This window comes from Globicephala melas, chromosome 3, assembly GCF_963455315.2.
Source record: "Globicephala melas chromosome 3, mGloMel1.2, whole genome shotgun sequence".
Classification (NCBI taxonomy): domain Eukaryota; kingdom Metazoa; phylum Chordata; class Mammalia; order Artiodactyla; family Delphinidae; genus Globicephala; species Globicephala melas.
In genome coordinates, this window is record NC_083316.1 from 169,246,172 (window position 1) to 169,274,119 (window position 27,948).

A 27,948-nucleotide genomic window follows, 5' to 3' on the forward strand; every position below is an offset into this window, starting at 1 on the left:
GACGGGGCTTCCTTTTGGAGTGATGAGAATGTTCTAAAATCGATTGTGGTGATGGTCACATAACTCTGTGAATATAGTTGCACACTTTAAATAGGTAAAACCATGTGGCATGTGAATTATCTCTCAACAAAGCTGTTACTCAAAAAAAGCGTTTAGAGGGCTTCCCTCGTGGCGCAGTGGTTGAGAGTCTGCCTGCCGATGCAAGGGACGCGGGTTCGTGCCCCGGTCCGGGAAGATCCCACACGCCGCGGAGCGGCTGGGCCCGTGAGCCATGGCCGCTGAGCCTGCACGTCCGGAGCCTGTGCTCCGCAACAGGAGAGGCCACAACAGTGAGAGGCCCGCGTAACGCCAAAAAAAACCCAAAAAAGTGTTTAGAAAAAAGTCTAAGAGTAGAATGAGGTCTGCAGGCCAACCTCGCTTTACTGCACTGAGCAGATACTGAGTTTTTGACAAAATGAAGGTCTGTGGAAGTCTATCGGCGCCATTTTCCCAACAGCATTTGCTCCCTTCGTGTCTCTGAGTCACACTGTGTTATATCTCACAACATTTCAAACTCTGTCTCTATTATTACGTTGTTATGCTGATCTGTGGTCAGTGATATTTTATGTTACTATCAAAAAAAAGATTACTACTTTCTGAAGGCTCAGGTGACCGTTAGCGTTTTTTTAGCAATAAAGTATTTTTAAATTAAGGTATGTGCATTGTTTTTTAGACATAATGCTACTGTACACTTAATAATACTACAGTATAGTGTAAAGATAACTTTTTTTTTCTGGTCGTACGTGGCTTGTGGGATCTTAGTTCCCCAACCAGGGATCAAACTTGTGCCCCCGGCACTGGAAGCGCAGAGTCCTAACCACTGGGCCACCAGGGAATTCCCAAAGATAACTTTTATATCTGCTGGGAAACCAAAAATTCATGTGACTTGCCTTACTAAGGTATTTGCTTTATTTCAGGGGTCTGGAACCAAACCTGCAGTGTCTCCGAGGTCTGCTTGCATTTTACAAACACAACAGTAGGAGGTGTGTGACCAGGGCAGGTGTGCACAGCGAGTGCCTCCCAAGGGGCTGGCAACAGAGGTGCCTGAGGTGGGTATGAGGGTGGGGCCAGGCCTGTATTTCGTGCCAGAAACACACGGCAGCTTTCCAAAGGAGGGAAAAGAAAAATCCCGAGAAAGCTGAATTCTGGGGGGGGGGGGGGGGCACATGCAAAGGCCCTGTGGTGACAGGACATTCTCCAGGAACAGCAAAGAAAGGGTCTGTTGTGGCTGGAGGGGAGGGTGCAGCTGGGGGCCAAGCCCTGACCAGCAGCCCATACTGCCCCCCCACCATTTCACTGCACAGAGCAAGTGTTTCCACAGTGGTAAACAGGAAACCTTGCAAAGGACAGGGCCAGGGGTGGGGGTGGGGGGCAAGGTGTTAATCCAGAACTCACAGGCCCTAAGAGAAAGAAGGTTCCAGAACCTTCACAACTCATGCCACAGACACAGCCTAACACCTGTCTGGGCTGAGCACCGGCCTGCCGCCAAAGTTCAGAGCCCGAGGCTCTGGGCAGAGACGGCCCTCAGGTCAGCAGACAATCACCACATGGAAGATCTAAGGGGGGCGGACTCAGTCATGGAAATCGGGTGGGCTTCCTGGAGGAGCAGGCAGAGGACGGACTGTACAGTGGGGAGGAGGAACGAGGCAAGGAGGGTAGCTCCGGGGGTCACCAGGCACATTCTCAGTGGCTCCGCAGGTGGAAGGGTTCAGGCGGCTGGGTCAGGGTCACAGAGGGACTGTCAGCCCAGGAAGGAGGCTTGTCCAGTCTCGGGCCCTTGGAGGGCCCCGCCGATCTCACGTCTCCAAATGCCATGTGGATCCTGGACTGAATCCGGGAGAGGGAAAAAAAGTTACCATAAGGGAAGGTTTGGGTTAATTCACAAAACTGTGAATCCTGACTGCGGGCTGCGCCGATGTTCCATTTCCTCCACGTGACCCCTGCACTCAGCTCAGAGAGCGTCTTTGTTTATCGGATGTACAGCCCGTCCTCCGTCCTCCTTACTTACAGATTCCACGTCTGCAAGTCCACCTACCGGCTGGAATTTATCTGTAACCCACACGCAGGGGGCTGCCACGCTCGTTCTCAGGCACACGCAGGGCAGCGAGGTCTCGGGTGTCCCACACACGTGCCCAGCGAGCCCGAGCCAGGTGATGCCCTGCCTGCTCGGTTCAGCTCTCAGACCACAGACAAGTGTACTTTCCGTAGTCTCTTTAGTGCCATGTTTTCTGCATTTTTGTGTTTTTGGTGAGTGATTCTGCATCTAAAACGGCCCTCCAGCGTAGAGCTGAAGTGCTTGCTGGCCGGTGTCCCACGTGCAGGAGGACGGTGACATGCTCATGGGGACAGTACGTGTGTCAGATGAGCTTAGTTCAGGCAAGGGTTACAACCCCGCCGTGAATGAATCAACAACTGATATCAGACAAGGCGTCTTTAAACAGAAACGTACATCACACGAGGCTGCTGCATGGGGATCAGTTGTGATGATGGGGTGACAGAGGTGGAGCCTGGCCCCGCGTGTCCTCCCTCCCTTGGCAGAGGGCGTGTGGGTGTCGCCAGAGTGTCCCTGCAACTTTCCACAGGCTTCAAAATAAAACGTTAAAAAAAAATAATATATATGGAGACAGGTAAACATCTGGAATAACGGTCATTACCTCCGTAGAAACGGAGGGTCAAGACAAATAAATGCTCACTTTGCACTGACTGCAGGTCTGGGCTGCTGCTTTTTTCCAGTAAGCATGTTATTATTTGTAGCTGAAGGCATGCCTTTTGCACGAAGACAGAGGCAGACAAGGGGAACCGAACAGAAAGCCCAGAAATAGACCAGCTACACGCAAGAATCTGGTCTGTAATCAAGGTGGCACCTGAAATCCGTGAGGAAAGCAGATTACCCAGGAAGCGGGGGTGGGCTGACCCTGAGCCACCTGGGAAGACTTGGCTCAATTAAACCCTTGTACATCTCATGCCAGGATAAATGCCAAATAAAGCAAGAATTTAAATGTAAAGAAAAAATAAGTAAAATTATAGAAGTACTAGAAGAATTAAACTGTAACCTCGGAACAGAGGACACATTTCCATCATGACGCCAAACTGGGAAACCATAAAAAGAGACTGATAGGGACTTCCCTGGTGGTGCAGTGGTTAAGAATCCACCTGCTGGGCTTCCCTGGTGGCGCAGTGGTTGAGAGTCCACCTGCTGATGCAGGGGACATGGGTTCGTGCCCTGGTCTGGGAAGATCCCACATGCCACGGAGCGGCTGGGCCCGTGAGCCATGGCCGCTGAGCCTGCGCGTCCGGAGCCTGTGCTCCGCATTGGGAGAGGCCACAACGGTGAGAGGCCTGCGTACCACAAAAAAAAAAAAAAAAAGAATCCACCTGCCGAAGCAAGGGACCCAGGTTCGAGCCTTGGTCCAGGAAGATCCCACATGCCGCGGAGCAGCTAAGCCCGTGTGCCATAACTACTGAGCCTGTGCTCTAGAGCCCGAGAGCCACAACTACTGAGCCCACGCACCACAACTACTGAAGCCCACGTGCCTAGAGTGCGTGCTCTGCAACAAGAGATGCCACTATAATGAGAAGCCTGCACACCACAACGAAGAGTAGCCCCCGTTTGCTACAACTAGAGAAAGCCCACAGATAGCAATGAAGACCCAACACAGCCAAAAATAAATAAATAAATAGAAGATACTATCTAAAAAAACAAAGAGAGAGAGGCTGATAAATGGGACCACATGAAAACAAAAACACCGGCCTGACACTGATAATCATCTTCAGAGAAGATGGGGAAAAGCCACTTAAACTTACTTGTATCATGGATTTAAAAAAAAAAAAATCTTCCATAATATATAAAGAGCTCCCACAGATCAATAAGAAAAAGACTGGTAAATAATTTGAAAATGGGAAAGATACAATCAGTATACAGTTCCCAGAAAATGAATAAGAGTCCTGAGATGTGTACGATTAAATGCAGGAGTGGGGTGAGTGGTGAAAAGGGGTCTGTGAGTGTGGAATCAAGACAAGACAGAGTGGAGACATGAATGCTTGTGGGGGCAAAGGCACCAAGGACTCCCTGGTGGCCGATGCTCCATTTTCCAGCTCTGACAAAGTGCAGGATGCTGTCAAGGTGAGGCAGTCCAGTGCCACTGGACTGCCGTGTGACCTGGGCGGGCAAGTCTCTGCTCCCTTTGCTGGGATACATTTTTAATAAAACAAAGATGAAACATTAAAAGGAAAAAATACGTGAAGACATTTCCTTCTGATTCACATTTCCCTCTGATTCACGTTATGATAAATACCCAGACCTCCCTTTGTGCCATAAGTTTGGCAAAGATGGAAGAAATGGGCGAGGCACGGAGCTCTCACCCTTGCTGGAGGGAACTTGGAACGGTTCACCTTGGGTTCATCACGTGCATCTTATGATGCTCTGACATCTCGGGGACCTTGCAGACCTGGGGACTGTCCCTCCTGGAGTCAGCCAGCCCCTAGATCACAAACCATCTGCCTGTGAGCACATCTCTGCTGTGCCAACCAAGCCACTATGGGCCACACCCTCAGCACTCCTCATCCTGCTCACACGCAAGCCCAGGGGCACCGCCTCAACCGCCCCCAGCCAGAGCCCATGCCAGCCCACAGCCGCCGCCATCGAACGAGCCAATCCCAAGCTGGCTCAGGGTGCCAACGCTGCCCGTCCCTCCCATCCTGCAGAAACCCCAGTAAGGACCCGTGCTTTCTCCGCATCCGAACTGGCTTGCAGAGACAGGGCCTCCATTTCCCACAAGCTGGGCCCCGTCCTGGACGGTTCGCATGCGCTGGCTCATCTAATCCTCATGGGATCCCCGAGAGGAAGGCGTGCCTGGATGCTGCTTCACCAATGAGCTTCCCGTGGCTGCTGGGACCCTACATCCTGACTCTTCTCCACCTGTGCTCGGCCCCTCGGTCACCTCCCCTCGTCACACGCTGTAAAGGCCATGTCCTGCCAGGGGCTCTACGACGTGTCCCCCACGGACACATCAGCTGCCCGGTCATCGCTCTGCACGAGGAGGCCCTTTCCCTGCCTCGTCCCCACCTCCTCGCCCCATGGCCGTCTGCCCAAAAACCCCCTGGGCTCCAAACTTGGTCCTCTGCCCCCCACGTCTCCATGTCTCATATTCACACTGCGCCCGACCGTCCCCCATCTCAGCTGAGGCAGCTTGCCCTTCCAGGGGCTCAGACCCCAACCTGGGAGTCACCCTCTACTCCTCTCCCCTCCCCCGCCACACTCACCCCTTCAGTAAGTTCGGTCAACTCGGCTTCTAAAATCTGCTCTGCATCACTCCTTCCTCCTGCCTCCACCCAAGCCCAAGTCCCAGCATCACCACCTGGACCAGCACAGTCCCCTCCACCGTGGTCCCGGGCTCCCACACTCCCTCCCCACAGTCTTTCCCCCACAGTGGCCAGAAGTAGCCCGTGAGCACCTAAGTCAGGCCCCGCCCCTAATCTGCCCACAGCCCTCCAGGGATCCCTCCTCCCTGGGGGTAAAAGCCCAAGTCCTTCCCGTGGCCCACAAGGTCCTGCCCAACCTGCCCCGTCCCCTCCCTGTCCTCCCCTCCTCCCTCTCTCCCCCTCACTCACTCTGCTCCATCCACATGGGCCTCCTTACTGTTCCTGCAACAACCCAGGCACAGTCCTGCCCCAGGGCCTTTGCACGGGCTGTGCCCTCTGCCTGGGAGCCTCTCCCCACACCCCCTCAGTGCACATCCCCTCCTTCCTGTATATCTCTGCTCAGATGTTGCCCGTCGCCCCTGCTGAGTACCTGGCCTCCATCACTCCCCCCACGCCCGTTTTTCTCTCCCCTTCTCCGCTCTGCTCTTCCCCACGGCACTCACTTCCCCTGCCGTGTTACACCTCTCTCTCCTTGCGTCACTTACTGTTTGCACACACCCCACCCGCACCCCCGGCACGCACACAAGGACCGTGCCCGTCTCATTCGGGCCTCCCCAGCACCCGGCCCAAGCAGTCTTCAGCAGCATCTGCTCACGAACACCTGACCTGCACCCCACAGCCCCAAACCTTCAACGGCAACCCCGTGCCCCCAGGATAACGGCCCATGTGTGTGCATGACACGTGCATGATCGAGAGAGAATAGCAACTGGGGCAGATGCTGGGGTCTCTTTCCTTGGTCAGAGCCAGAGGCCAGGTCTCCAAATGCCTTCCCACTGGCTCAGGCACTTGAGGCCCCTCAGGCTGGACCCCTAACCCCTCCATGGGGCCTGGTGGCACCTAGTACAGGGGCGCCAAGGCTAATCCCCAGGTCAGTAATCCCCCCACGTGCGCAGTCCCCGCTGTCCAGCTGGCAGCAGTCAGAAAATCCCCAGCGGGATCCCGACCTGCCCTGTCACACGTGGTGCCACGCAGCTCAGTGTGGGCAGCGGGAACAGGAGGGCCCGGGGCCTGGTCACCAGGCTGGTAAATGCCCAGGCCACACGGCTGTCACTTAACGAGCACCGCCGGGGGTGCGGGGCTCACCTCTCCATGCCCCGCCGAATCCCTGGAACCCCTGCCCTCATTCTGAGAGGTGGAGGCAGGCACACTGTCCTCAGCCCAGGCAGGGCTGAGCCCGGTCAAGCCCCAGGCCACGCTGCCCAGGATCCCGTGGGAATCCACCAGCCTTGGGGGCCCCGAGCAGCCCCCCAGACCTGCTCCTCACCCATCAGCACAAGCCTGCCAGGGCCTGGACCCCCAGACCTGCTCCTCCTTGGGCCCTCACCAACCGCCCTCCCCCCACCAACTCCAGGGTGCAGGCCTCCCTACCCACCCTCCCTGCCACAAGACCACCGTCCAGGCCCCCAGCCCCACTCACCTGGATGCCCACCCCCGCAGCCCCTCCCCACCAGGCAGGCAGAGGGCTCTCGCTCTGTAAAACATGACTCTCTGCCCTGCTTAAACCCACCAGCACCACCGACTGGACTCAGACCAGAACTCGAGCAGGGCCAGGCCCCCCACCCCTTCCCTTCTGAGGAACAAATCACGCTCATTCCTGCCTCAGGCCCTTTGCACTGCTGATCCCTCTGCCTGAATGCTCAACCGCAGCTGCTTGGGTCACCTGCTCCCCTGACCACCTGGTAGCAGCAGGCCCTGGTCACCCCCTGGGGCCACGGCGCCCATTTCACTGCTCTGGCAGCTCCCCATGGGCTGGCGTGGTCTGACTCAGGTCAACAAGCGTTCTCCGTAGAGGACCAGCCAGTGAGTGTCTCCAACTTTGCAGGCCACGGGTCTCTGTCTCAACTCTCAGCTCTGCCGCTGTAGCTAGACAGCCCCGTGGACCACAGGCGAATGACAGGGCGTGGCGAAGCGTCAGGAAGACGTGACAGACAAAAACCGGTGGGCGGGATGGACCCAGGGCCCCAGTCTGCAACCGCGGGCCTCACCTGTTTACTAGCTCGCCATCGCATCCTAACCCCTACCAATCTGAAGGTGAGGGAGCCCAGGTGCCGGACCCCTGCCCCCCCAGCAGGTGCTCCATAATGTCCAACAGGCCCTGCCCAAGGGCAAAGCAAGAGGTGACCGCACGTCCCCGTGAGCCGAGTCAGACGGCGGCCCCGCCCACCCAGGCTCTGGGGGAAGCGGTCCCTCGAGCTGGCACCCACGTGGGGCCAGCCAGGGCAGCACCCTTCCAGGGCTCTACAAGCCAATCGACCTGATCCAGCTCCACGAGAAAGGCACAGTCATCACGCCCATTTCACAGATGGAGACACCGAGGCAGAGGACCCCCTGGCTGGCAAAGGCGGTCCGGCTCCTGAGGGCTCTCCACGGAGAGGACCAGGCTGCCGGGCCAAGCGCCGGACATGGCCTCACTAGAAAGTGGCCAGGGCGGGATTAGAACCGGGAGCCTTCTGCCTCCAAAGGCCATTGTTGACTACCAATGAGCAGAGGAGGGACGCTGCTGCCGGCGGTTACAATCCGCCCACAGCTACAGAGGAGGCCCCTGGTGATGAGGCCCCACCCCCAGCCATGCTGGCCGGACGCTGCTTTTCGAGCACATGAGGCCTTTTGCTTGGGCCCTGCTGGCTTCCTGCGCCTCCTTCAGGCCTCCCTCAAATGTCACGGGAAGCCTCGTTGAGAGGACACAGTAGAGCAAAAACTTGAAAGAACTAAGGAAGCAAATGACAGGGATATGGAGGATGAGCATGCCAGGCAGAGGGCACAGTGGGGCAGCACCAGGCCTGGCGAGCTGGAGGAACCGCGAGGAGGCCCGTGTGTCTGGAGCAGAGTGAGCGAGGGGTAGAGAGGGAGGAGGGGAGGGCAGGGAGGGGACGGGGCAGGTTGTGCAGGGCCTTGTGGGCCGCAGGGAGGACTTGGGCAGACCCCTTTTCACCACTCACCCCATTCCTGCATTTAATCCTACACATCTCAGGACTCTTATTCATTTTCTGGGAACTGTATACTGATTGTATCTTTCCCATTTTCAAATTATTTACCAGTCTTTTTCTTATTGATCTGTGGGAGCTCTTTATATATTATGGAAGATTTTTTTTTTAAATCCATGATACAAGTAAGTTTAAGTAGCTTTTCCCATCTTCTCTTAAGATGATTATCAATGCCAGGCAGGTGTTTTTGTTTTCATGTGGTCCCATTTATCAGCCTCTCTCTCTTTTTTTTTTTAGATAGTATCTGCTATTTATTTATTTATTTAATTTATTTTTGGCTGTGTTGGGTCTTCGTTGCTATGTGCGGGCTTTCTCTAGTTGTAGCGAACGGGGGCTACTCTTCGTTGTGGTGCGCAGGTCCCAGGGAGGTGGGACCCTGGAGGGCTGTGGGCAGAGGAGGGGCGGGGCCTGAGTCAGCTTTTAGTGGGAGCCTCCTGGAGTGAGCGGGAGGGAGCACAGGAAGAGACAGGGGGGCAGGCCAGCCATGGATGATGGGGCTGAATTCACATGGATGAACCAGGTGGTGGCAGGGAGTGGGGGGCAAATGGGTGGATTTTCGGTCCACTTTGAAGACAAAGCCGACATAATTTGCCACCAGGTTAGACGTGGGAGGGGCCAGGGGTCAGAGGGGAACACAGCTGACTATTCTGAGACATCACGGAAGCAGGAAGGACAGGAGGGAAACTGCTCAGAAACACCAGGCCACAGCTCAGGCCAAAGCCCACAGGCAGCTCGTGGACACCCACAGGAGCCCCGTGAATGTGCCCAAGAGCCCAGCCTTCCTGAGATCCTCCACAGAACCAGGCACTCCACAGAGTCCCCAAAAGCCAGCAGAGAACACCATCGGGCCTTCCCTGCTCCGGGCCTCGGGAGCCCAGGAGTTTAAAGTAACCGGATTCTAAAACACCACCGATACATTTCACCTCCCATCAGATTGGCCAAAATGGCCGAGGCCGATAACATCCGGAGCTGGCAATGCTGCGAGGAGATAGTCTCTCTTGGCTCCTGCCGGACCTTTCCAGAAAGCCAGCGGGCATCAATCTGGTTGCGCCTGACCCAGCCGTTCCAAGGCGGGGACTCCAACCACTAGAACTGAAAGTACCACGGCTACAAGCCCACGTTCAAAGATGTTTACTGCAGCATCGCTTGTGACAGCAAAAGGCGGCTCCAGAAACCACTGGATCGTCCCTCAGCAGGAAGCTCATGCCTAAAGGGGGTGGGCTGTCACTAAAGTTCACCAAGCGCCCTCCACCTGCTGATGCACTAACTCAGGTAAAGCTGGCAGTGTGGCCCCATTTTACAGATGGGGACACTGAGGCTCAGAGAGATCAAGGCCCTGTGAGGTCACAGAGAAATTGAGTGGAACCCAGGCAGGATAAGGGGTTTCCACCTTCTCAATCACAGCACCATATTCTCTCTCTCTGAAGAAAAGAATTGATACCAACGTGGGGAAAAAATGCCGTATTATGGATAAAAAGCAAGCAAGTTACAGAATGATGGGTGAAGGTGAAGTACGGCAGCCCTCACCCCGGATGACTGTGTCTTCAGGGGACACTGGGCGATGTCCAGGGACACCTGTGGTTGTCAGGACTGGGGGGGCTCCTGGCATCAAGTGAGTGGGGGCAGGGATGCTGCTGGACCCCACAGTGCCCAGGACGGCACCCACAACAAAGAACTTTCCAGCCCCAAACTAGCGCAGAGGCATCGAGACTCTGGCATCGTACGAACCCCCTGGTGAGCAAACAGACCCATCTGTGTGTTTATGCATCTGTTCGAGCAGCAGGAAAGGCATGGACAGTTGTTCCCCAAACTTAAGAGAAACGGGTTCGGCGGAGGACAGACAGCTATTAACCCTAAAGTGAGTGAAGTAAGTGATCAGCTGTGGGAACCGGATTTCTGCGGGTTTGGGGACAGGAGCGGGGACGGCCCCTTATGGGCCAGGTCCCTGTGCTCAGACCCAACCACAGCCGGGGCCTGGGACTTTATCTGCCCCCATCAGATCACCTAGCCCCTGATAAGACAAATATATGCTGTGTGGCTTTCCTGTGGGCACTGCATCCTAGTCTATTGTGCCTCTGCCCAGCACAGGGCAGAGGGCTGCTGGCGGAGGTCAGGGGGCTGACAAAGGACTTCAGCCGGGTCCCTCTGCCATGTCTGGGGCTGGCCAGGCAGGGCATCGCCGCCAGCAAAGAACGGGAGCCAGAGGGCCGGATTGTTGGAGCTGAACCAGGGTAACCCACCAAGCAGCTCCAGATGGCAGCAGGAAAGGAAGCGGTGGGAGTCCTCTGGAGCCCGGGGGAGCTCGCTCGCTCTGGCTCCTTCTCCAGACATTTCTCCCAACTCCCAGGCAGCAGAGCATCTCCCTGCCTGCCAAGGAAGCTTCGGGAGGCCCGGGGGAGAAGGAGGATGGATGCCCCTGTGGGTGTCTACAGGGGACTCGCCAGAGAGGGCTGCCTGGAACAGAGAACTCTGCGGATCCAGAAACTTCCTATTTGGGAGCCTGCAACCTTGACCAAGAAGGAACCAGGCAGTGGCTGGGCTCTGCACACCGCCCCAGGGAAAGGCAGACCGCGGGCCCACAGGGCAGGGCGAGGCTGCCTCCTTCCCCAAACCTGCTCTGCTAGAGGGCCAGGGAGGCATGCCAAGGAGAGGGGCTCAAGAAAGCACTGCCCCTACAGAGCTACGGCAGCCCCCCAACATCCAGGGAAAAGGCTGCAGGGGGCCTTCTCCTCCCCCACCTGCTGGCAAGCCCTGGCACTGAAGGTGCCTGGAGATGTCATCCCACTACCTACCTCCGGTTATAGGAGGTAAACTGAGACCCAGAAAGGGAAGGAATGGCCAGTGGACTAGAAACCAGGTCTGGTGAATTCCACAAAAATGAGGTAGTCAGGAGGCTGACCCATCTGGCCTCCGAGACCCCCCACTTCCGCCACAGCAGCCCCTGCCCTTAACGACCAGTAAGATGTGCCCACAGGGTGACGACTTGCAGGGAAACGGGTGAGGCCCGGAAGCTGATACCAGCAAAGTGGGCGGCCCCGAGTAGTGGGTCCAGACGGTCGGGGCGGGGGGAAACATGTGGGACAGCGTCACCCCTTGGAGGCAAGGTCCCCCATCGGAACGGGGGTACTCCACTATCCCACATGCAGAGCAGCCCCCTGACAACACTGGGTGGGACGTCGTTCCCAAGCGCCCTCAGCAGGAGGCAGTGCACCCACCCACCACGCGACCTAAATAGAGGTCGCACCCCTCCCAGAGGTGAGGACCCATCTTCCCCGCATGTCTCCAACGGGGTCTGCTCCACCCACAGCCTCCCAGAATGGGGCCCTGCGCCAACCCCCGCTCCCAGACAGCCGGCTCCCCCAAGAACCCCGGGAATGGGCGGCGCCACCCCGACCCCCAGGGCGGGGCGTCTCGGGCCCCGCGGCGCGTCCCCCAGCCCCGGAGTGGGGCGTTCCGTCCCCCCCGCGAGCGCCCCCGAGTGGAACGTCCCGGCCTCCCCGCTGCGGGTCCCGACGCCCCTCCGGCGCTCGGACGGGTCCACTGGGGCCCGGCAGGGGGGGCAGGGCGGGTCCATTCGGGGAGCGGGGAGAGAAGGAGGAAGGTCCGGAACCGTTACCTGCTGCCGCACTGCTCTCTGCCGCCCAGGCCGCCTCTGAGGTCACGGCCCCCGCCTCGGCGCTCTCCGCCTCGTCCGGCACCTCCAGCTCCATGGCCGCGCGCGGACCTGCCGGCGGGCGGGCGGCCGGCCGGCCGGAGGCTGCGACCCGAGATGCGGCCGCAGCCGCCGCTGAACAACAACCGCCACCGGCTGGAGAGCTGAGGGAAGGGGCCGGGCTCAGGGAGTGAGGGGCGGGCCAGGGGCGGGGCCAGGCGTTGCGCCATCGCGCACCGCGCGCACCGCCAATCGGGGCTCGGAGGCGGGGCCTGCGTGCGTCCCGGGCCCCAGGAGCGGCGCGAGCGCCCTCACGTGCCCAGGGGTGGAAGGGCAGTGCCATTCCTGTCAATATTACTGTAGTACGTAAGAGCGTTATTATACATAACGAGCATAAATAATAATTACAATTAAAAATTATCACCATATTAAAAATAAAATTTATATTACATGTGCTTATGTTTGATATAACTAATAGTTACGTAATAATAAGAAACAAATTTTTATCATTATGCACAATATACAAATTGTATGTCATATTGTCATGATACATTAACGTGACTATTAAACAAACAGTAATATGGTATTATAATAAGTAATGTTAATATGTAACGTAAAAATATTATTTATGATATATAACGTAGTAAAATTTAGTTATATGTAACAATAACATCCTTAAATGCCAAGCTTAGTGCTAAAGCCTTTATATGCAATATCTCCATAAGTTAGGGACCTGCTTTTTGTTTCCTTTTTTTTTAACTACTACCATATTCCCAATACCTAACACAGAACATTACACCTAGAAGACAATTTGATCAACCAGATGAGAACTATTATCATCCCCATTTTACACATGACAAAACAGGAGCCCAGAGAGCTGAAGCCACATATTTGGAATCACACAAAGAACCGTGTTGTGAAGCATCCCCTTTACTTATTGTATTAAGAATAATAATATTATTTAAGTCTAATGGTGAACTCACCAACGATATGGTTAGGCAGTCATTCATTCTGAGGTCATGGTTTGGGGAGTAATAAATGTTGCTATTAGTAGTTTTATTCATTATTAATGATTTCTGCTGGGAGGCAGGTGGGGGAGTCCAGACACTCTGCTGGTGTGGGTGAAGCTGGGCTGTTTTCACCCAGGCCTGTCCGACTCCAGACACGTGATCCCTCTTCATTGTCAGGGTGCTGGTGAGGTCAGCAGGAGGCCGACAAGGTTGGGCTTAGGGGTGCTTGGTGATGGGACAAGGGGGAATCAGCAAGAGGGAGCAGGCCTCGGTCCGACCCAGGGCTTAGAAAGATGGTCCTGAAATGTTCTCCATCAAAACAAGGAGACAAATCAAGAAAAAGGAAGACACAGAGAACAGGACCCAGGATGAGGTGGAGGGATCCTCTAGGTTAGCTGTGTGCTGTTAGAATTGAACCTACCCAGAGAGGAGGAGTCAAACAGCTCCAGGGAATCAACAGATGATGGATAAACACAATGTGGTCCATTCATACAATGGGATATGATCCCGCCTTAAAAAGAAGGGAATTCTGACACACGCTGCAACGTACGTGAACCTGGAGGACGTGATGCTCAGTGAGAGAATCCAGACACAGAAGGACAAGTACTGTCTGATCCCACTCACATGAGGTCCCTAGAGGACTCAAATCCATAGAGACAGGAAGTAGATGGTGGGGACCACGGGGTGGGGGAGGGGCTGGAGAGTCTGTTTCCTGGGGACGGAGCTTCAGTTTGGGAAGATGAGAAAGTTCTGGAGATGGGTGGAGAGGATAGATGCACGACAATGAGAATGTGCTTAATGCCACTGAGCTGTGCACTTAAATACGGTTAAGACGGCAAATTTTATGTTATGTGTATTTTGCCACCGTTTTTTAAAAAGGCTCCAGAAGTTCTCTGGACACGCGCCATGGATAGAACTCCTGATTCATTTTGAATCTGTCTCCAGAGAAGATCTACATCAGTGATCCTCAAAGCGAGGTGCCTGGACTTGCCCCCATCAGCATCAACCAGGAGCTTGTTAGAAATGTAGGTTCTCGGGCCCCAGCCCAGCCCTCCTGCATCAGAAACTCTGGGGGCGGGGACCCACAGTCTGTCTTTCAATGAGCCTCCCAAGGCAATTCGGATGCCTGATAGAGTTTGAGAACCACTGGCTCAGACAACTGGGAATGGAGAGGAGGGGCCGGGATCCCGTGGGGCAGCGGCTTTTGCGCCTCTTGCTTCATCCCCCCAAGTGCCCGCTCAATATTCCCATTTTGCAGGATGGAAAACTGAGGCTGCCCAGCTGGGGTTGGTTGCCTGGTTTCGGGCGCCCCCTCGTGGCTATTGCTGTCAGCACTGGGTCCTGCAGGTAAGAGGGACTTTATGAGTCTTCCACCCCCTCCCCATATTCCATTAATTCATTCCACAAATATTTATTGGGCACCTACTGTATACCAGACACTGTTCTAGGCCAGGAGGATACACGAATAAGCAGGACCAAATCCCCGACCTCAGTGAAGAGACATCTAGGGAATTCCCTGGTGATCCCGTGGTTAGGACTCCACGTTCTCACTGCCGAGGGCCCGATCCCTGGTTGGGAACTAAAATCCCACAAGCTGGGCTTCCCTGGTGGCGCAGTGGTTGAGAGTCCGGCTGCCGATGCAGGGGACGCGGGTTCGTGCTCCAGTCTGGGAAGATCCTATATGCCGCAGAGAGGCTGGGCCCGTGAGCCATGGCCGCTGAGCCTGCGCGTCTGGAGCCTGCGCTCCGCAACGGGAGAGGCCACAACAGTGAAAGGCCCACATACCGCAAAATAAATAAATAAATTAAATAAAATAAAATCCCACAAGCTGCATGGCGTGGCCAAAAAAAAAGAGAGAGAGAGAGACATCTAGAAGACAAATAAACAAGCAAACAAGACACAAGGCGTTTCAGCTGCTAACAAATACTTTGAAACTAATACAGATGTGATACAATGGCAACAGAATGTGACTGCAAAAGGCTCCACAGCTAATACGTATTAAGCTCCTATTCCAGTGTTTTCTGCTAGAACTACAAGGCAAGCCCATTTCAGTTTAACTTTTTAAATGTCATTTAAAATTTTCTAGCAACCACATTTGAAAAAATTAAAAAACCAAAAGCAGGCGAGATAACTTGTAACACTATATTTCATTGAACGCAATACATTCAAAACTATTATCATTTCTACAGGGAATCGATAGGTAAAACCAATGAGCTATTTTACATGCTTTTCTGCACAGCTGCTCTTCCAAATCCGATGTGTATTTTACCTGCATGTCATTCATTCAGACCAGCCACCTGTGGGTCGCAGCTGGAAGGTGCAACTCTACTGTGTGCCCAGCAGAGTTCTCAGCACTTTCTGGACAGACATTCATTCACTTTACTGTAGGAAACAACCCTAGGAGCAGACGCCAGTGTTGTTCCCGTTTTTAAATTTTATTTTAGTTTTCATTTTATTATTATTATTATTTTCATATATTTTTTGGGCCACGCCGCACAGCATGTGGAATCTTAGTTCCCCAACCAGGGATCGAACCTGTGACCCCAACACTGGAAGCGAGGAGTCTTAACCACCGGACCGCCAGGGACGTCCCCGTTGTTCCCATTTTTTTAGGTAAGGAAACTGGGGGGCCGGTGACTTGCCCAAAGCTGCCCAGCTGGGAAGTGATAGAAAATTCTCAGTGTAGGAATCCGGCCGGTCACTTGGTGGCACAGAAGCAGAATTTGAGCTCAGATCTGTGGGGATGGAAGGAGCAGCCCTGCCACAAGCGGTGGGATGCTGTGCCAGCTGGAAGGCAAGGGGAGCAGTGAGGGGATGGGGGGGCAGGAATGCGCCATTCATTCATTCATCCTTGAATTTTTCCACAAATGTCTCCCAAGGACCTGCCACATGAGCCAGTCCCTTGCTGATGCCAAGGGCTCAGCGGTGGCCAGTGCAAGCAGGGCGGGACTGGGCGTCCCTGGCCTCTGGGCCGGCAGGGGTTAAGGTCAGCTGCTCCCACGTGAGAGCACCTTGCAACAGAGCCACACACCCAACCAGGTCTCTCTCACTCTCGCTGGTTTGCCTGCGCCTGTCGCCCTGCTGGTTCCACCTGGCACGGGACCGGCTAGCCTGTGGCCACCACAGGGAGGCAAAGTTGGGCAAACAGGTGGGAAGACCAGAGCTCAAGCCTCGGGTCCCCTCCCCGCCCCTGATGCCAGGCGGAAGCCCAGGCCCTAGCTCCTGTCGCCTGCCCAGAGGCCACCCAGCCTCCTAGACAGGTGAGTCCCCCACCCCGATCTGCCCACCATCCCGAAGCAACTGTCCAGACTGGGTTCCCCACTGTGGGGTCCTGGGCCCCCTGTCACCTCCCCCCCACCACCACCAGGCTCCCCGGAAAGCAGGAAACTGACACTGCTGTGTGGGCATTTGACATAGTTTCTAAGGGATTATCTGGCCGGCAGTTACTGCCCCTGGCAGCCTGCCCAGGATGCCATAGCCACAGACTTCAGAGGGTCATTGTTGGCCCCGGCTGTTGCAGGGGGGCTGAGGGGGCGCAGACTGGTCTCTGATTCCCCAAACTGAGGAGGGGAGGCTGGCGGGGAGATGGCAGGTGAGGCAGCCTGGCACCTGCTTGGTATCTGGGCCTCCTGGTACTTCTTAAGAGGCCCCCAAGTTTTCAGACAATTGCATCTCATCTCCGTCCCCTCTCCAGGTGCTGGAGCGGGAGGAACGGGGTGTTCTGGGGAGGTTTATCTTGCTTATCTTGATTTCTTCTCTGGGTGAAATCTCCCAGCGGAGAAGCGCAGGAAGGGGCAGACGGATGGTTGTCACAACAGTCTGCAGAGCTGACTGCGGGCAAGGAGCCAGGATGGTCTCCGGGCAAAGGAAGCTTAGACCCAGGAGAAGACAGGGATCCAGTGGCAAGAGCTTTTTCTGGGTCATTTGCTCCCAAAAAGTGCAGGACAAAGAGAACTTCCCAGCCAGCCAAGTGTCTGATTGCACCTCAAGGCCTCAAGGCTCTTTGTCTGAGCCCAAGAGGGCCCTCTGGGGCTCCGGAGGCATGAGTGTCCCAGTTGCAGGGTATAGAGCCGGCCTGGCATTTGGGGTCACTCCCGGGAAGCAGAGCTGCTTAAGATCTGGGTTCTGTGGGGTTGGGAGGGGGGACATCTCGACTGTCAGATCCCACCCTGCCTGGGTTTGGAGAGAAAGACCCATGGAGTCAAATAGAGCTGGCTTCAGTTTTCCACTCTGTAAACTGGGTATAATGAGTCACCACGTCGCAGGGCTGCTGAGAACAGCATATGATAGAGCAAGTAATAGATTCCCAGTCATGCAGGGGTCAAGGTAAACTGTCCCACCCCAAATCAGAACTCAGAATGCCAAGCCAGTGGCAATGTCCCATCGCCTTCCTGTTTTGCGGAGGTTGAACCCGGGCTCAGAGAGGGGTAGCCACTTGCCCTGGGCTGCAGAGTAAAGTAGGGCTGTCAGCCTGATAGGAGTCAAATTGCAGAGAGTGGGGAGGTCTGCCCCCAGCCAATACCCCAGTTTCAGCACCTGTAAGAGTCCTGCCTCCCCGGCTCAGGGCTTCTGTGTGGCCCCAGTTCTGGGGAAACTCCACCTCGGGAGTCTGGGTTCCTGTTCTTCCACCTCAGGTCTGGCCTGGCGCCAGGGGAGCTGTGTTTGCTCAGGGTGGAGCCTGACACCCTTTGGAATGGGCTGAGGTTAGTGGGCAACATGACTGGGGGGGCGGGGGTGCCCAGGGAATGAACCTGCATTTATGAAGCACCTACTGTGTGCCGAGTGCTGTTCTGGGGCTTGAGGATTCAGGGGTGATCAAGAGAAACAAAGATCCCTGCTCTTGTGGGGCTTGTGGTTTGGTGGAGGAAGGCAGGCAAGAAACAAGAGACACAATAAGGAAGTAAATTGTATCCTAAATTGTATCCTGGGTTAGAGGATGGTCAGCCTTACAGGAAAAAAAAAAGTGAAAGACGTACAGGGATAGGAGTAAAACAGGCAGGGGGGTGTTTTACAGTCTTAAGTAGAAAGATTAGGGGAGAATTCATTGAGAAGGCGACATCTGAACAAAGACTTGAAAGAAGTGAGTAGCTGGGGGAGGGGCATTGCAGGCAGAGCACACAGCCCGTGCAAAGGCCCTGGGGCAGTACCATGCCTGGCGAGCTGGAGGAACCGCTAAGAGGCCTGTGTGTCTGGAGCAGAGTGAGTGCGGGGGAGAGAGGGAGGAGGCGAGGGCAGGGAGGGGACGGGGCAGGTCGTGCAGTCTGGAGGGCTGTGGGCAGAGGGGCCTGACTCAGGTGCTCACAGGCGTCCTCTGGTGGCTGCTTCGGGGAGGACAGACTGTGGGCGATGAGGGCGTAACCAGGGACCTGGATGGAGGGGACTGAGCTGGTCCAGGTGGGAGAGGATGCGGTGGACCAGGTGGGGGCTCAGAAGTGAGGAGAAGTGGGCGGATTCTGGACAGATTTGGGGAGAACCAACAGCTTTTGCTGACTACGAAAGACAGAGTTCAGGTTGATTAGGAAGAAAAGTGGAAAGAATGCTCTGGGACTTGAAGATGGTAACAGGTAAGATGGAGTAGTTGGGAATCTCCTCAGGGAGGAGCCTTGGATGCTAGAGTGAAGGCTTTAGGTGTAATGGAGTTAAGGGATCTTTTTTTTTTTTTCAAAAATGTAAAGCATGACTCTATACCAATATAAAACAAACAGGTGCTTTATGAGTTTACTTAACTCATTAATTAATATGAGAACCAGCAAGATTTTACAGATTGTTTAAAGGAGAGAATATTGGGACTTCCCTGGTGGCGCAGCAGTTAAGAATCCGCTTGCCAATGCAGGGGACACAGGTTCGAGCTCTGGTCCCTGGCCCGAGAAGATCCCAAATGCCGCGGAGCAACTAAGCCCGTGCGCCACAACTACTGAGCCCAAGTGCCACAACTACTGAAGCACGCGCGCCTAGAGCCCGTGCTCCGCAGCAAGAGAAGCCACCGCAATGAGAAGCCCTCACACCGCAACAAAGAGTAACCCCCGCTCGCCGCAACTAGAGAAAGCCCACGCTCAGCAACGAGGACCCAACGCAGCGAAAAATAAATAAATAAATTTTTTTAAAAAGGAGAGAATATTAAGAAAGAACACACACACAGGCAATCAATGCTGAAATGAATTTACAAATAGTTGTAAAGGTGGTCAATAGCCACAGAGAAATAATCAGTGGTCTCCACGGGACAAAATTCATTTGTATTTCTATGGACAAGAATCCTTTGAGATACCACCAGTTTCTTATCATTTACAGAGTTGTAAAATAGTTCGAAGACCATAAGAAGCACGGATAACTAAAGAGGATACCCAGAGCCTGGCATTGATCAGATGCTCAATAAATATCCTTGACCGAATGCTAGGGAGCTATGGAGTGTTCTTGAGCTAAGACCACAGCTTGTTAACTACGCGCCCATTGCTGAGACTGTTTACGTTTTGGTTTTGGGATCTTATTCCCTGACCAGGAATGGAAGCCACGCCCCCTGCAGTGGAAGCGCGAGTCTTAACCACTGGACCGCCGGGAAAGTCCCGACTTGTTTGTTGAATGTCTGCTCTCCAAGCTGGTCTGTGAGCTCTACCTCTCCAGTGACCTAGGCTCCCAGAACAGTGCCTGGTATGCAGTTGGCACTCCATAAATGAATTAATAGCTCATGGGGAACCACCTAAGATTCTGAACAGAATAGAAAGACCAGTGCTGTGTGCTTTAGCAGGACAGATTCCCGCTGTGGCAGGCCCAGCCTCAAGGCAGGTAAGGGTGGGGTCTCAGGGGACCTTTCATGGGGTGTGGTGGGGGGAGCTGGTGTGGGTACAGGTGCAGAGGCCAGACTGAAACCAGGGATGGTGAGGAAGGTGTCAGGGGCCTGGGTTCTTCCCCCAGCCATTGCATACAACGATGGAAGCTCGAAATAGACAATTTTGCAGGCGGTCCCCATCCAGCTCTGAAGAACACCATAACTCCCTTTCATTTTTTCCCAGTGGGGGCTTGTCTCCCTCCTTCTGGCCTGAGTGGAGGAACTTCAAGGCACCCAGGCAAACCTTTCTGTGCACCTGCTACGTGCCAGCTGCTTTAATTTGTGAACCTTCGTGATCGTAGCGCTCAGAGTCAGAACTAGGTCCCATTATACAGATGAGGAAACTGAGGCAGGAAGCAGAGGGGCTGGGATTCTCACCAGGCACTGCTCTGCCCCCTGCCGTGGAGCTTCCTTCTAGGGCTTCCTCCCACCTAGGGGGTGGGGGGGTGGGTGACACCCTCTGTGAGCCCCCTCCAGCCGCCCCCAGAAGGGTCTTCCCCCCTCCTCGCTTTCCCCTCCCTCCAACATCAAAGTACTCGCCCTAAGGTGCCCCGGGACCCGCATGGTGCCTACCGCTGGGCCATTCCTCAGTGCTGTGCTCATCAGCAAGCCCACCCCACCCAGAAACTGCCCTTCCTCCTGCGCCCTCTGGCTGAACCCATAACTCCAGTCCAGGCATGAGGAAGGCATCAGACAAACCCCAAACGAGGGGCATCGTAGAAAATCCCTGACCCGTCTCCTCCAGACGGAAAAGGTCAGGGAACCGGGGGAGCGGAGCCCGAGAAGACGTGATCACACAGACGTGAACACACTGTGGGATACTGGATGGGCTCCTGGCGCAGATTTCACACTAGTAAAACCTGAATACAGCGTGGAGTTTAGTTTATAGTGAGGATGTTTAGTTAATAGCGAGGGTGTGGCTTCTTAGTTTTGGCAAATATACCGTGGTGGTCACGTAAGACGTTAATGTTGAGAGAAACTGTGTGAGAAACATAGGCGGACTCTCTAAATTATGTCTACCACTTATCTGTCAATTTAAAACTAGTCCAAAATAAAATGTTTCTTTTGTTTTTTGGCCACGCTGTGTGGCTTGTGGGATCTAAGTTCCCCGACCACGAATTGAACCTGGGCCCCCTGCAGTGGAAGTTCAGAGTCCTAACCACTGGACCGCCAGGGAAGTCCTCAAAATAAAATGTTTATTTAAAACATTTTTTTTTTCAGGGCCTCTGGGTTTGGAGTCTCTGCTCCCCCAGCTCCCGCCTACAGCCCCCAGTCTGTCCTCTCGACAGTGGCCACCAGAGTGCGCCTGTGAGCACCGAGTCAGGCCCCGCCCCTCCTCTGCCCACAGCCCTCCAGGGTCCGGCCTCCCTGGAGGTAAAAACCCAAGTCCTCCCGGCAGCCCACAGGGACCTGCACGACCTGCCCCGTCCCCTCCCTGCCCTCCCCTCCTCCCTCTCTCCCCCTCGCTCACTCTGCTCCAGACACACGGGCCTCCTCGTTGTTCCTCCTACACGCCAGGCATGGTCCTGCCCCAGGACCTTTGCACCAGCTCTCCCATGGCGCCTCCCTTACCTCCTTCAGGTCTAGCTGTTACTTCTGCCCAGATACCTCTCACTTAGGTCACTCCTATTAATCTCAGTACCACCTCCTCAGAGAAGCCCTCCCAGAGCCCCCAGCCCAGGTTGCGCCTCTGTACCTATGCTCTCAGAAATCTAGGTCGGACTTGTTATTTCTGTTACGTGATGATCTGATTATTGTCTATCTCCCCGGAGGACCCTTGGCTTCCTTTAGGGCAGGGACTGGGTCTGCATCAGTGCTGGGTATACACAGTAGGCGATCAGTAAACCTCGAGTGAATGAGCCAGCGCCCAGCCAGGCTGCAGAGCTGCTTCATTCTTGGGCTCTGGTCAGACCTGTTAGGCCACAGATAAGACCTCAGCCGCCTGCAGCCCCGCAAAGCAGCCTACCCCAGGGAGACCCCAAGCTCCCAGCGTGAACGAACCCCCCAGGCTCCCACCCCTCCTGGCGGCCACGATCCACACTGGGAGACCTCAACCCAGTCCCTACCCCCTTTGGGCCTCAGTTTCCCTGTAGGTGCTCAGAGGGGGCAGAGGAGGATCATCCCACAGGTTTCTCTGAATCCTCCCTTCCCCCACCCCTTCCGGCCATGCGCACACTGCTCCCTCCTGGTTGTAGTTGGCACTGCAATTTCAGACGGGAATTCCGTCCCCCATCACTTCTCCTTTCTGTACTTGGCGCATAGCAGGGGCTTGCAATATTTTTGTTGAGTGAATGACTGAATAGGTGGGAAAATGAATGCATGAATGACACCGCCTCTGGCCTGTGAGGCAGCAGTGGACGCAGCCTTCTCCAAAGCCCTGCATTTGAGCACAGCGTCATCCGATGGGTACTAGGGAGACACTGAGTGTTCTTTTTTTGAAATTTATTTATTTACTTATTTTTGGCCGCGTTGGGTCTTCGTTGCTGCCCGGGGGCTTTCTCTAGTTGCAGTGAACGGGGGCTTCTCTTGCTGTGGAGCACGTGCTCTAGGCGTGCAGGCTTCAGTAGTTGAAGCACGCAGGCTTCAGTAGTTGTGGCTCCCTGGCTCTAGAGCGCAGGCTCAGTAGTTGTGGCACTCGGGCTTAGTTGCTCCGAGGCATGTGGGATCTTCCTGGTCCAGGGATCAAACCCATGTCCCCTGCATTAGCAGGAGGATTCTTAACAACTGTGACACCAGGGAAGTCCCAGTGAGTGTTCCTGAGCAGGGCATGAATATGTGAGGTGGCTGGAGGAAGACCATGTGTCTTGTGGTGGTTGACCCCCTTCTTAGAGGGGTTTAAAGTGGGGTTTCTCTACCTCAGCACTATTGGCTTTTGGGGCCCAACCGTTCCCTGGGGTGTCAGGCTGGGGGATGGGGGGCAAATTACCCTACAGTGAGAAGCACGGGTATAGACTGAGCGGTGTGGGGTCAAAGAGAGCCAAGTCCAGGGCCAAATCCAGCTCTCCTAGTTGGGCTTGCCACTCGACCCATCTGGCCTCAGTTTTCTCAGCTGCAAAATGGTCACGTGGATATCCATGTAACAGTGGCTGGAGCAAAGCAAACACTCTATAAGCATGAGCCAGCTTATTTTGCCAGACCTACATCCAATCAGTAACTCCTCCCCAGTCCTCCCCAGTAATCGCAGCCACGAACCCCTGCATGCACGTGGCAGTGGGGAACCTATTTATGTTTTGTCCTATGAGTCAGTAAAGCAAATACACATCTATTTAGAAAATATTTGACTTTCTTCTACCTAAAATCATGTTGTGTGCCACCTGCTGGTGACCCAAGGTCATGTCGGGAAAGACTGAGCTTTCCCCTTTAGCCATGAGGTTCCAAGCAGGTCCTTAGAAGGGGGCTTCTGCAAATATTTATTGCCTTGGGGGCCTTTGGGGACTCTTGAGGGGTTGATTCTGGCTAACTGGGGTCTCCAGACTAGGTTTTGGGGGATAACTGCTGTGGGGAGTGGTGAGAAATCAACTTTGGGGGCCTCAAAGGTTTTGATTATATTCTCTGTCTTGTACACTTGGCAAACTCTTATCCAACCCTAAAAACCCTAGTGGTAATACCCCCTCCTCCAGGAACACTTCCCTGATCCTCCATTTTCCCCTCTGCCTCCCCCCTTCCCACAGTCTGGAGTTCCTCTCTGCCCAGTCTTGACTGGATGAGGCTGGGAAGGGGTGTCTATGCCCAGATTTGCCCCTTCAACCTTGGCCTGAGATGGGGCACAGGAACAGCTGGGCCTCAAGGTCTATTTTTTTTAAGCACAAAGGAATGTGTGGGTGGGGCCGATGGTGGCTCCACCCATCCAGGTGACTTCCTCCCTCCCTCACCCCCAGGTAGAGGGTTTCCTGCTCTCGTCCTGTAGTTCCTAGATGGCTCCTGAGGGTGAGGCTGGGTGAGGAGAAAGAAGCCTGACCTTAACTCAGAGGAACCTAAAGGATTTCCTCCGCCCTCGCCGCCCCGCCCTCCCCAGCTGGGGACCCAGCCAGGTGCTAGGTGTGAAGACAGGCGGGTACCACTGGATTCGGGGCAGGCCCAGAGGCGGCCGCTGTGCGCCTTCAGAGAGTCCATGCCCCTGGCCTCCCTGGGCCTCCGTTTTCTCTCTCTAAAATAGGGTAAACCTCCCGAAGATGGGGGTGACCCGAGAAAGACCAGCCCTATGCTCCTGAGGTCTCTGACCCTTGACTAGCTCCTAATCCAAGAGATCTCCCTACTGAATTTCAACATGTAGAGTTTTTCTCGGATGTTAAACTTTCCGAAGCGCAGGCTCCGTTCCGAACGCGGCTGTAATCCCTTCCGGGTCTTCCTTGCAGCCTTGCCTGGCTGGTCTCCAGCCCCGCCGCTGGCTAGTGCTCAGCTGGGCGGAAAACCCGGCCTGGAATTCCCACCCCTGGGCCTGGATCCTGTGCTGGGAGGGGAAGGGGGACGAAGGCTGCCTCGGCGGCGTCCCGAAGGCGTGTCGGGGCGGGGGCGGAGCCGGTAGGGGCCACGGAGGAGGAAGAGGTGCAGGTGCAGCCCCAGCGGCGGAGCGGGCTGGAGGAGGGCGAGAGCCGGGGACCTGCTTCGCCGCGACCCTCCCCAGCCTCCTCCCTCACGCCAGGGTGGGGGCCCATTGTTTCTAGGACCCCCTGGGGCAGAGGCACTGGACGGCCCCCGGGTGGACTATGGCGGTGAGATTCCAGGCGAGTAGCCCGCCGAGGGCGGGAGGGAGAGGGGACCGAGCTGGGGTCAGGGCTGGGACCTGGATCCAGGACCCCAGATCACCCTCTGCCTAGGTAACAGATGGGGAAACTGAGGCCCAGAGGAATGTGGTGGCTAGCCCGAGGCTGCACGGGCAGAGGCGTCCGCGCCCACTGGCCTCCAGAGCGGCCTCCGGGAGCTTCCTCTGTCCTGGGTCTGCCTTCGCAGGTAGACCTGAGTTCAAATCCCATTTTTTTCTCCGTAACTTTGGGCCGCTGAATCCATACGTCTCCGAACCTCATCTATAAAGTGGACGGTGGTCACTTTATAGAAGGGTGTAGGAAGGATTCCAGGACAAAAGTGTGTTGCAAAGCGCCTGGCACGTAGTAGGTGCCCGGTTTCCCGGGAGATCAGCGGAGTTAAGCTTGAGCACTAAGGGCGGAACCGTGGGCAGGGACTTCATATGTGGGCGGGAGCGGCTTTGGCGAATGCGGCTAGGCTGCGGACGAGGGGATCCCTATTTATTGGGTGCCTACTGTATACAGAGCCGTTCACTTGGGCGACCTGGTAGACATGGGCGTCGAGAGCCCCGTTTTGAACCGAGCAAGCCGACCGGGGCTGCGAGAGGGAATCCCTGTGGCTGTCTTGGGGGACTTCGCTCTCCAGGGCTGAAACTTGAATCGACTTTGTCACACCCACCCCGCTGGGTCTCAGGTCGGGCCCCAGAGGGGTAAACAGGCCTAGGCTGTTTACCTGGCTCGCCCCGGGCCGGACCGCCCGAGGCTCTAGGGCCGGGCAGTTCTGGTTCCCGCCGCCTCCTTCCCGGCAGCAAGGAACCGCTCCCAGAATCCAGTCCCCAGCTCGAGTATTTGTGACCCCCCCTTCCCCTCCCCCTCCCTACCCCCGCCGTTGTTCCCAGAGGTTGGAGTGGGGAGGGGGAGAGCGGACAGCAGCCTGGTAGCCAAGTGCCCGGGGCGGTGTGCCTTGGTAAGACCTGTCCCTCTGGAGGCGTCTCCTCTCCGGTGTTTCTGTCCCGCGCGTGGCAGGGGGCGAGGACGAAGGCCCGGGCCCCGCCCCCTCGGAGCGCACCTCGACGGAGGAGGGGCTGAGGAGGCTAGGAACTCAGGACGTACCTGGTTGAGTTCCTGGCGGAATCAGCCTTTTATTCCACCATTCACGCATTCCTCAAACTCCCGCGTGCCTGGCCTTGTGGGGACAATGCTGGGGTCCCAGGGCCCCCAGCCCTGCCCACTAGGAATCCCCTGACTAGAGGGATGTAGGGGAGACAGGTGGACTGGGACATCCCAGGCCCCAGTAATCAGAGACGTAAAATGTGGGGGGGGGGGCGGGGGGCTTTGAGGACTCATTTCCTGGAGGAAGAGACAATGGCACTGGGGCTGTGAAGGATGAATAAGAGTTTGCCAGGGAGCGCAGCATGTGCAAAAGCCTGGAAAGGAGCTGATTGGAGGGCCCACCACCAACGTACCCAGAGAGACAGCCCTGCCCAACCTTCACAGACCGAGAGGAAAGACCAGAAACTCACTAACTGATGATTAAACAGGATAATTTAAGATGGTTTTGGATATCATGAATAAAACCTCATAAATTAAGTAGGGAGGGGTGGTAGGGTGCCAGGGAAGATTGGCTAGTCTAGTAGGGTCCCCTGGGGAGGTTGCGTTTGAGCTGAGACCTGAGTGTCCGGGGCAGCTGTGTGCATCCTGGGAGGGTAACCAGGCACAGGGCACTGCCAGGGAAATGTTTGGAACTAAGTTGAGGTGGGATGTGGCGTTAGGCGTGACCCCATGGGTCATGGAGAGTCCTGCAGTATCCATGGAGGCAAACCTACACAAGCTGGGACAAGCCCCAGCCACCTGTGCCTGCCCCCTTAGGGGCCCTGACTCCCTGTGGGCTGTTTCTTAAAATAAGGCCAAGAAATCAAAATTCTGGGAGGCCGTTTAATGACACTAAGCATAAAATCAGAGCAAGTGAAAAGATTCTGTTCTGAAAAATAAGTTCAGAAAGAAAAAAAAAAAACAGAAGGATACTGTAGCCTGGTGGTTAAGTTTAAAGGTATGGGATGGGCTGCCAAGGTTTGCGGCGCGCTGTGTGAGCTCCAGCAAGTTACTGAACCTCTCTGGGCTTCCCTTTCCTTCCCTGTAAGGCAGGAAGGCAGGAATAGGAGAAGTGCCATTTCTGAGGTCACTCAGGAGTAAATGAATGGGTACATGCAATGCGCTCGCTGGCAGCGCACGGAATAGTGTTGCTTAGTAGTATTATGCAGAGGAAGAAGGTCATTATTATTACTTCTCACAACAGCACTGTCATCTCTCCTAGAGGCTCCTTCTGCTATTCGTGCATGACTCCACGCCCGCTTCCCACACCTCAGCGCTGAAAGACGGGGCGGTGGGGGTGAGGGAGGTACCCATTTCACAGATGGGGAAGATGAGGCTGGGAGAGGCACCACCACAGCCAGCAAAGGGCAGACTGCAGAATTTGAGGCTCAGTTGAGAGAGCAGACCTGGCTCCCAGGGGTGTCCGTGAGGCCCTGCCCTTGTCTTTGTTTCCCTCTTCTCTGCCCCCTTCCTACCTCGGGGGAGCTTGGAATGCTGCTCTCCCGGGAACCTCTAAGAAAAGGCACCAGAACACATCACACCAGCGGAGGGCTCACAGGGAGTCCCCCGCCCTTGCAGTGCTGAGCTGGGCAACCAGGCTGGGGAGGGAGGGAGCATCATTTCTACAAGGCCCCCAGGTAGTGGGACAGCCCCGCGGAAGGTAAGGGATGGGTGGGGGCTGGCTTCCCGGAGGGTTCCACATCCCCCGCTTCTGCCAGCATCTCCCGGCTGAGTGACCTCTACTCCCCGAGCCTGTGATCTCATCTGTACCTTGGGCTTGAAAATAACAGAATTCACGCCCCACAGCCCCACCCTCCAGCCCCACCCTCAACTGCTCTGTTGTCTTGGCAAGTGACTTCCCCTCTCTGTGCCTGGCTTTCCTCTTCTGTGACGGGGCATCATAGAATGCCCCTTAGTGAGCAGATTAAATGAGATCTTACCTGTGAAGTGCTTGGCGCAAAGGAAGCACTTCATTCATTCATTCATTTCTTAGATAGTTAGAATCTCTCCTATGATCCAGGCACTCAGGATCAGCTTTGAATGAGGCAGATAAAAATCTCTGACCTCTGAAGCCAATATTCTAGAGGCAGAAGGGCAGTGACCAGATTTTAAAAACCTAGAGAGTGTCAAGGGATCACAAGTTCTGTGAACGAGGAATCAGGGAAAGGAGGATAAACTGGTCTGT

General features: G+C 55.3%; 2 protein-coding genes across 5 annotated transcripts in view; one reads left to right on the forward strand and one right to left on the reverse strand.

Moving 5' to 3' along the window:
• The window catches only part of PIP5K1C (phosphatidylinositol-4-phosphate 5-kinase type 1 gamma), a 60,165-nt gene extending 47,899 nt beyond the window's left edge, over window positions 1-12,266 (reverse strand). For 3 of the 4 annotated variants that reach the window (XM_030845844.2, XM_030845842.2, XM_030845840.2), the window contains exon 1: window positions 12,061-12,264. In XM_030845844.2, coding sequence (XP_030701704.1) covers window positions 12,061-12,154 — 94 coding nt within the window. In that variant the 5' untranslated portion in view covers window positions 12,155-12,264. Of the gene's footprint in view, window positions 1-12,060 lie in introns of all 4 variants that reach the window. The other variant, XM_030845839.2, reaches the window with a different exon arrangement.
• A 3,910-nt stretch (window positions 12,267-16,176) lies between these two features.
• Window positions 16,177-27,948, forward strand: part of TJP3 (tight junction protein 3) — a 29,422-nt gene continuing 17,650 nt past the window's right edge. Inside the window, exon 1 of the mRNA XM_070045119.1 lies at window positions 16,177-16,366. The gene's annotated coding sequence lies outside the window, so the exon portion shown is untranslated. The remainder of the gene's footprint in view (window positions 16,367-27,948) is intronic.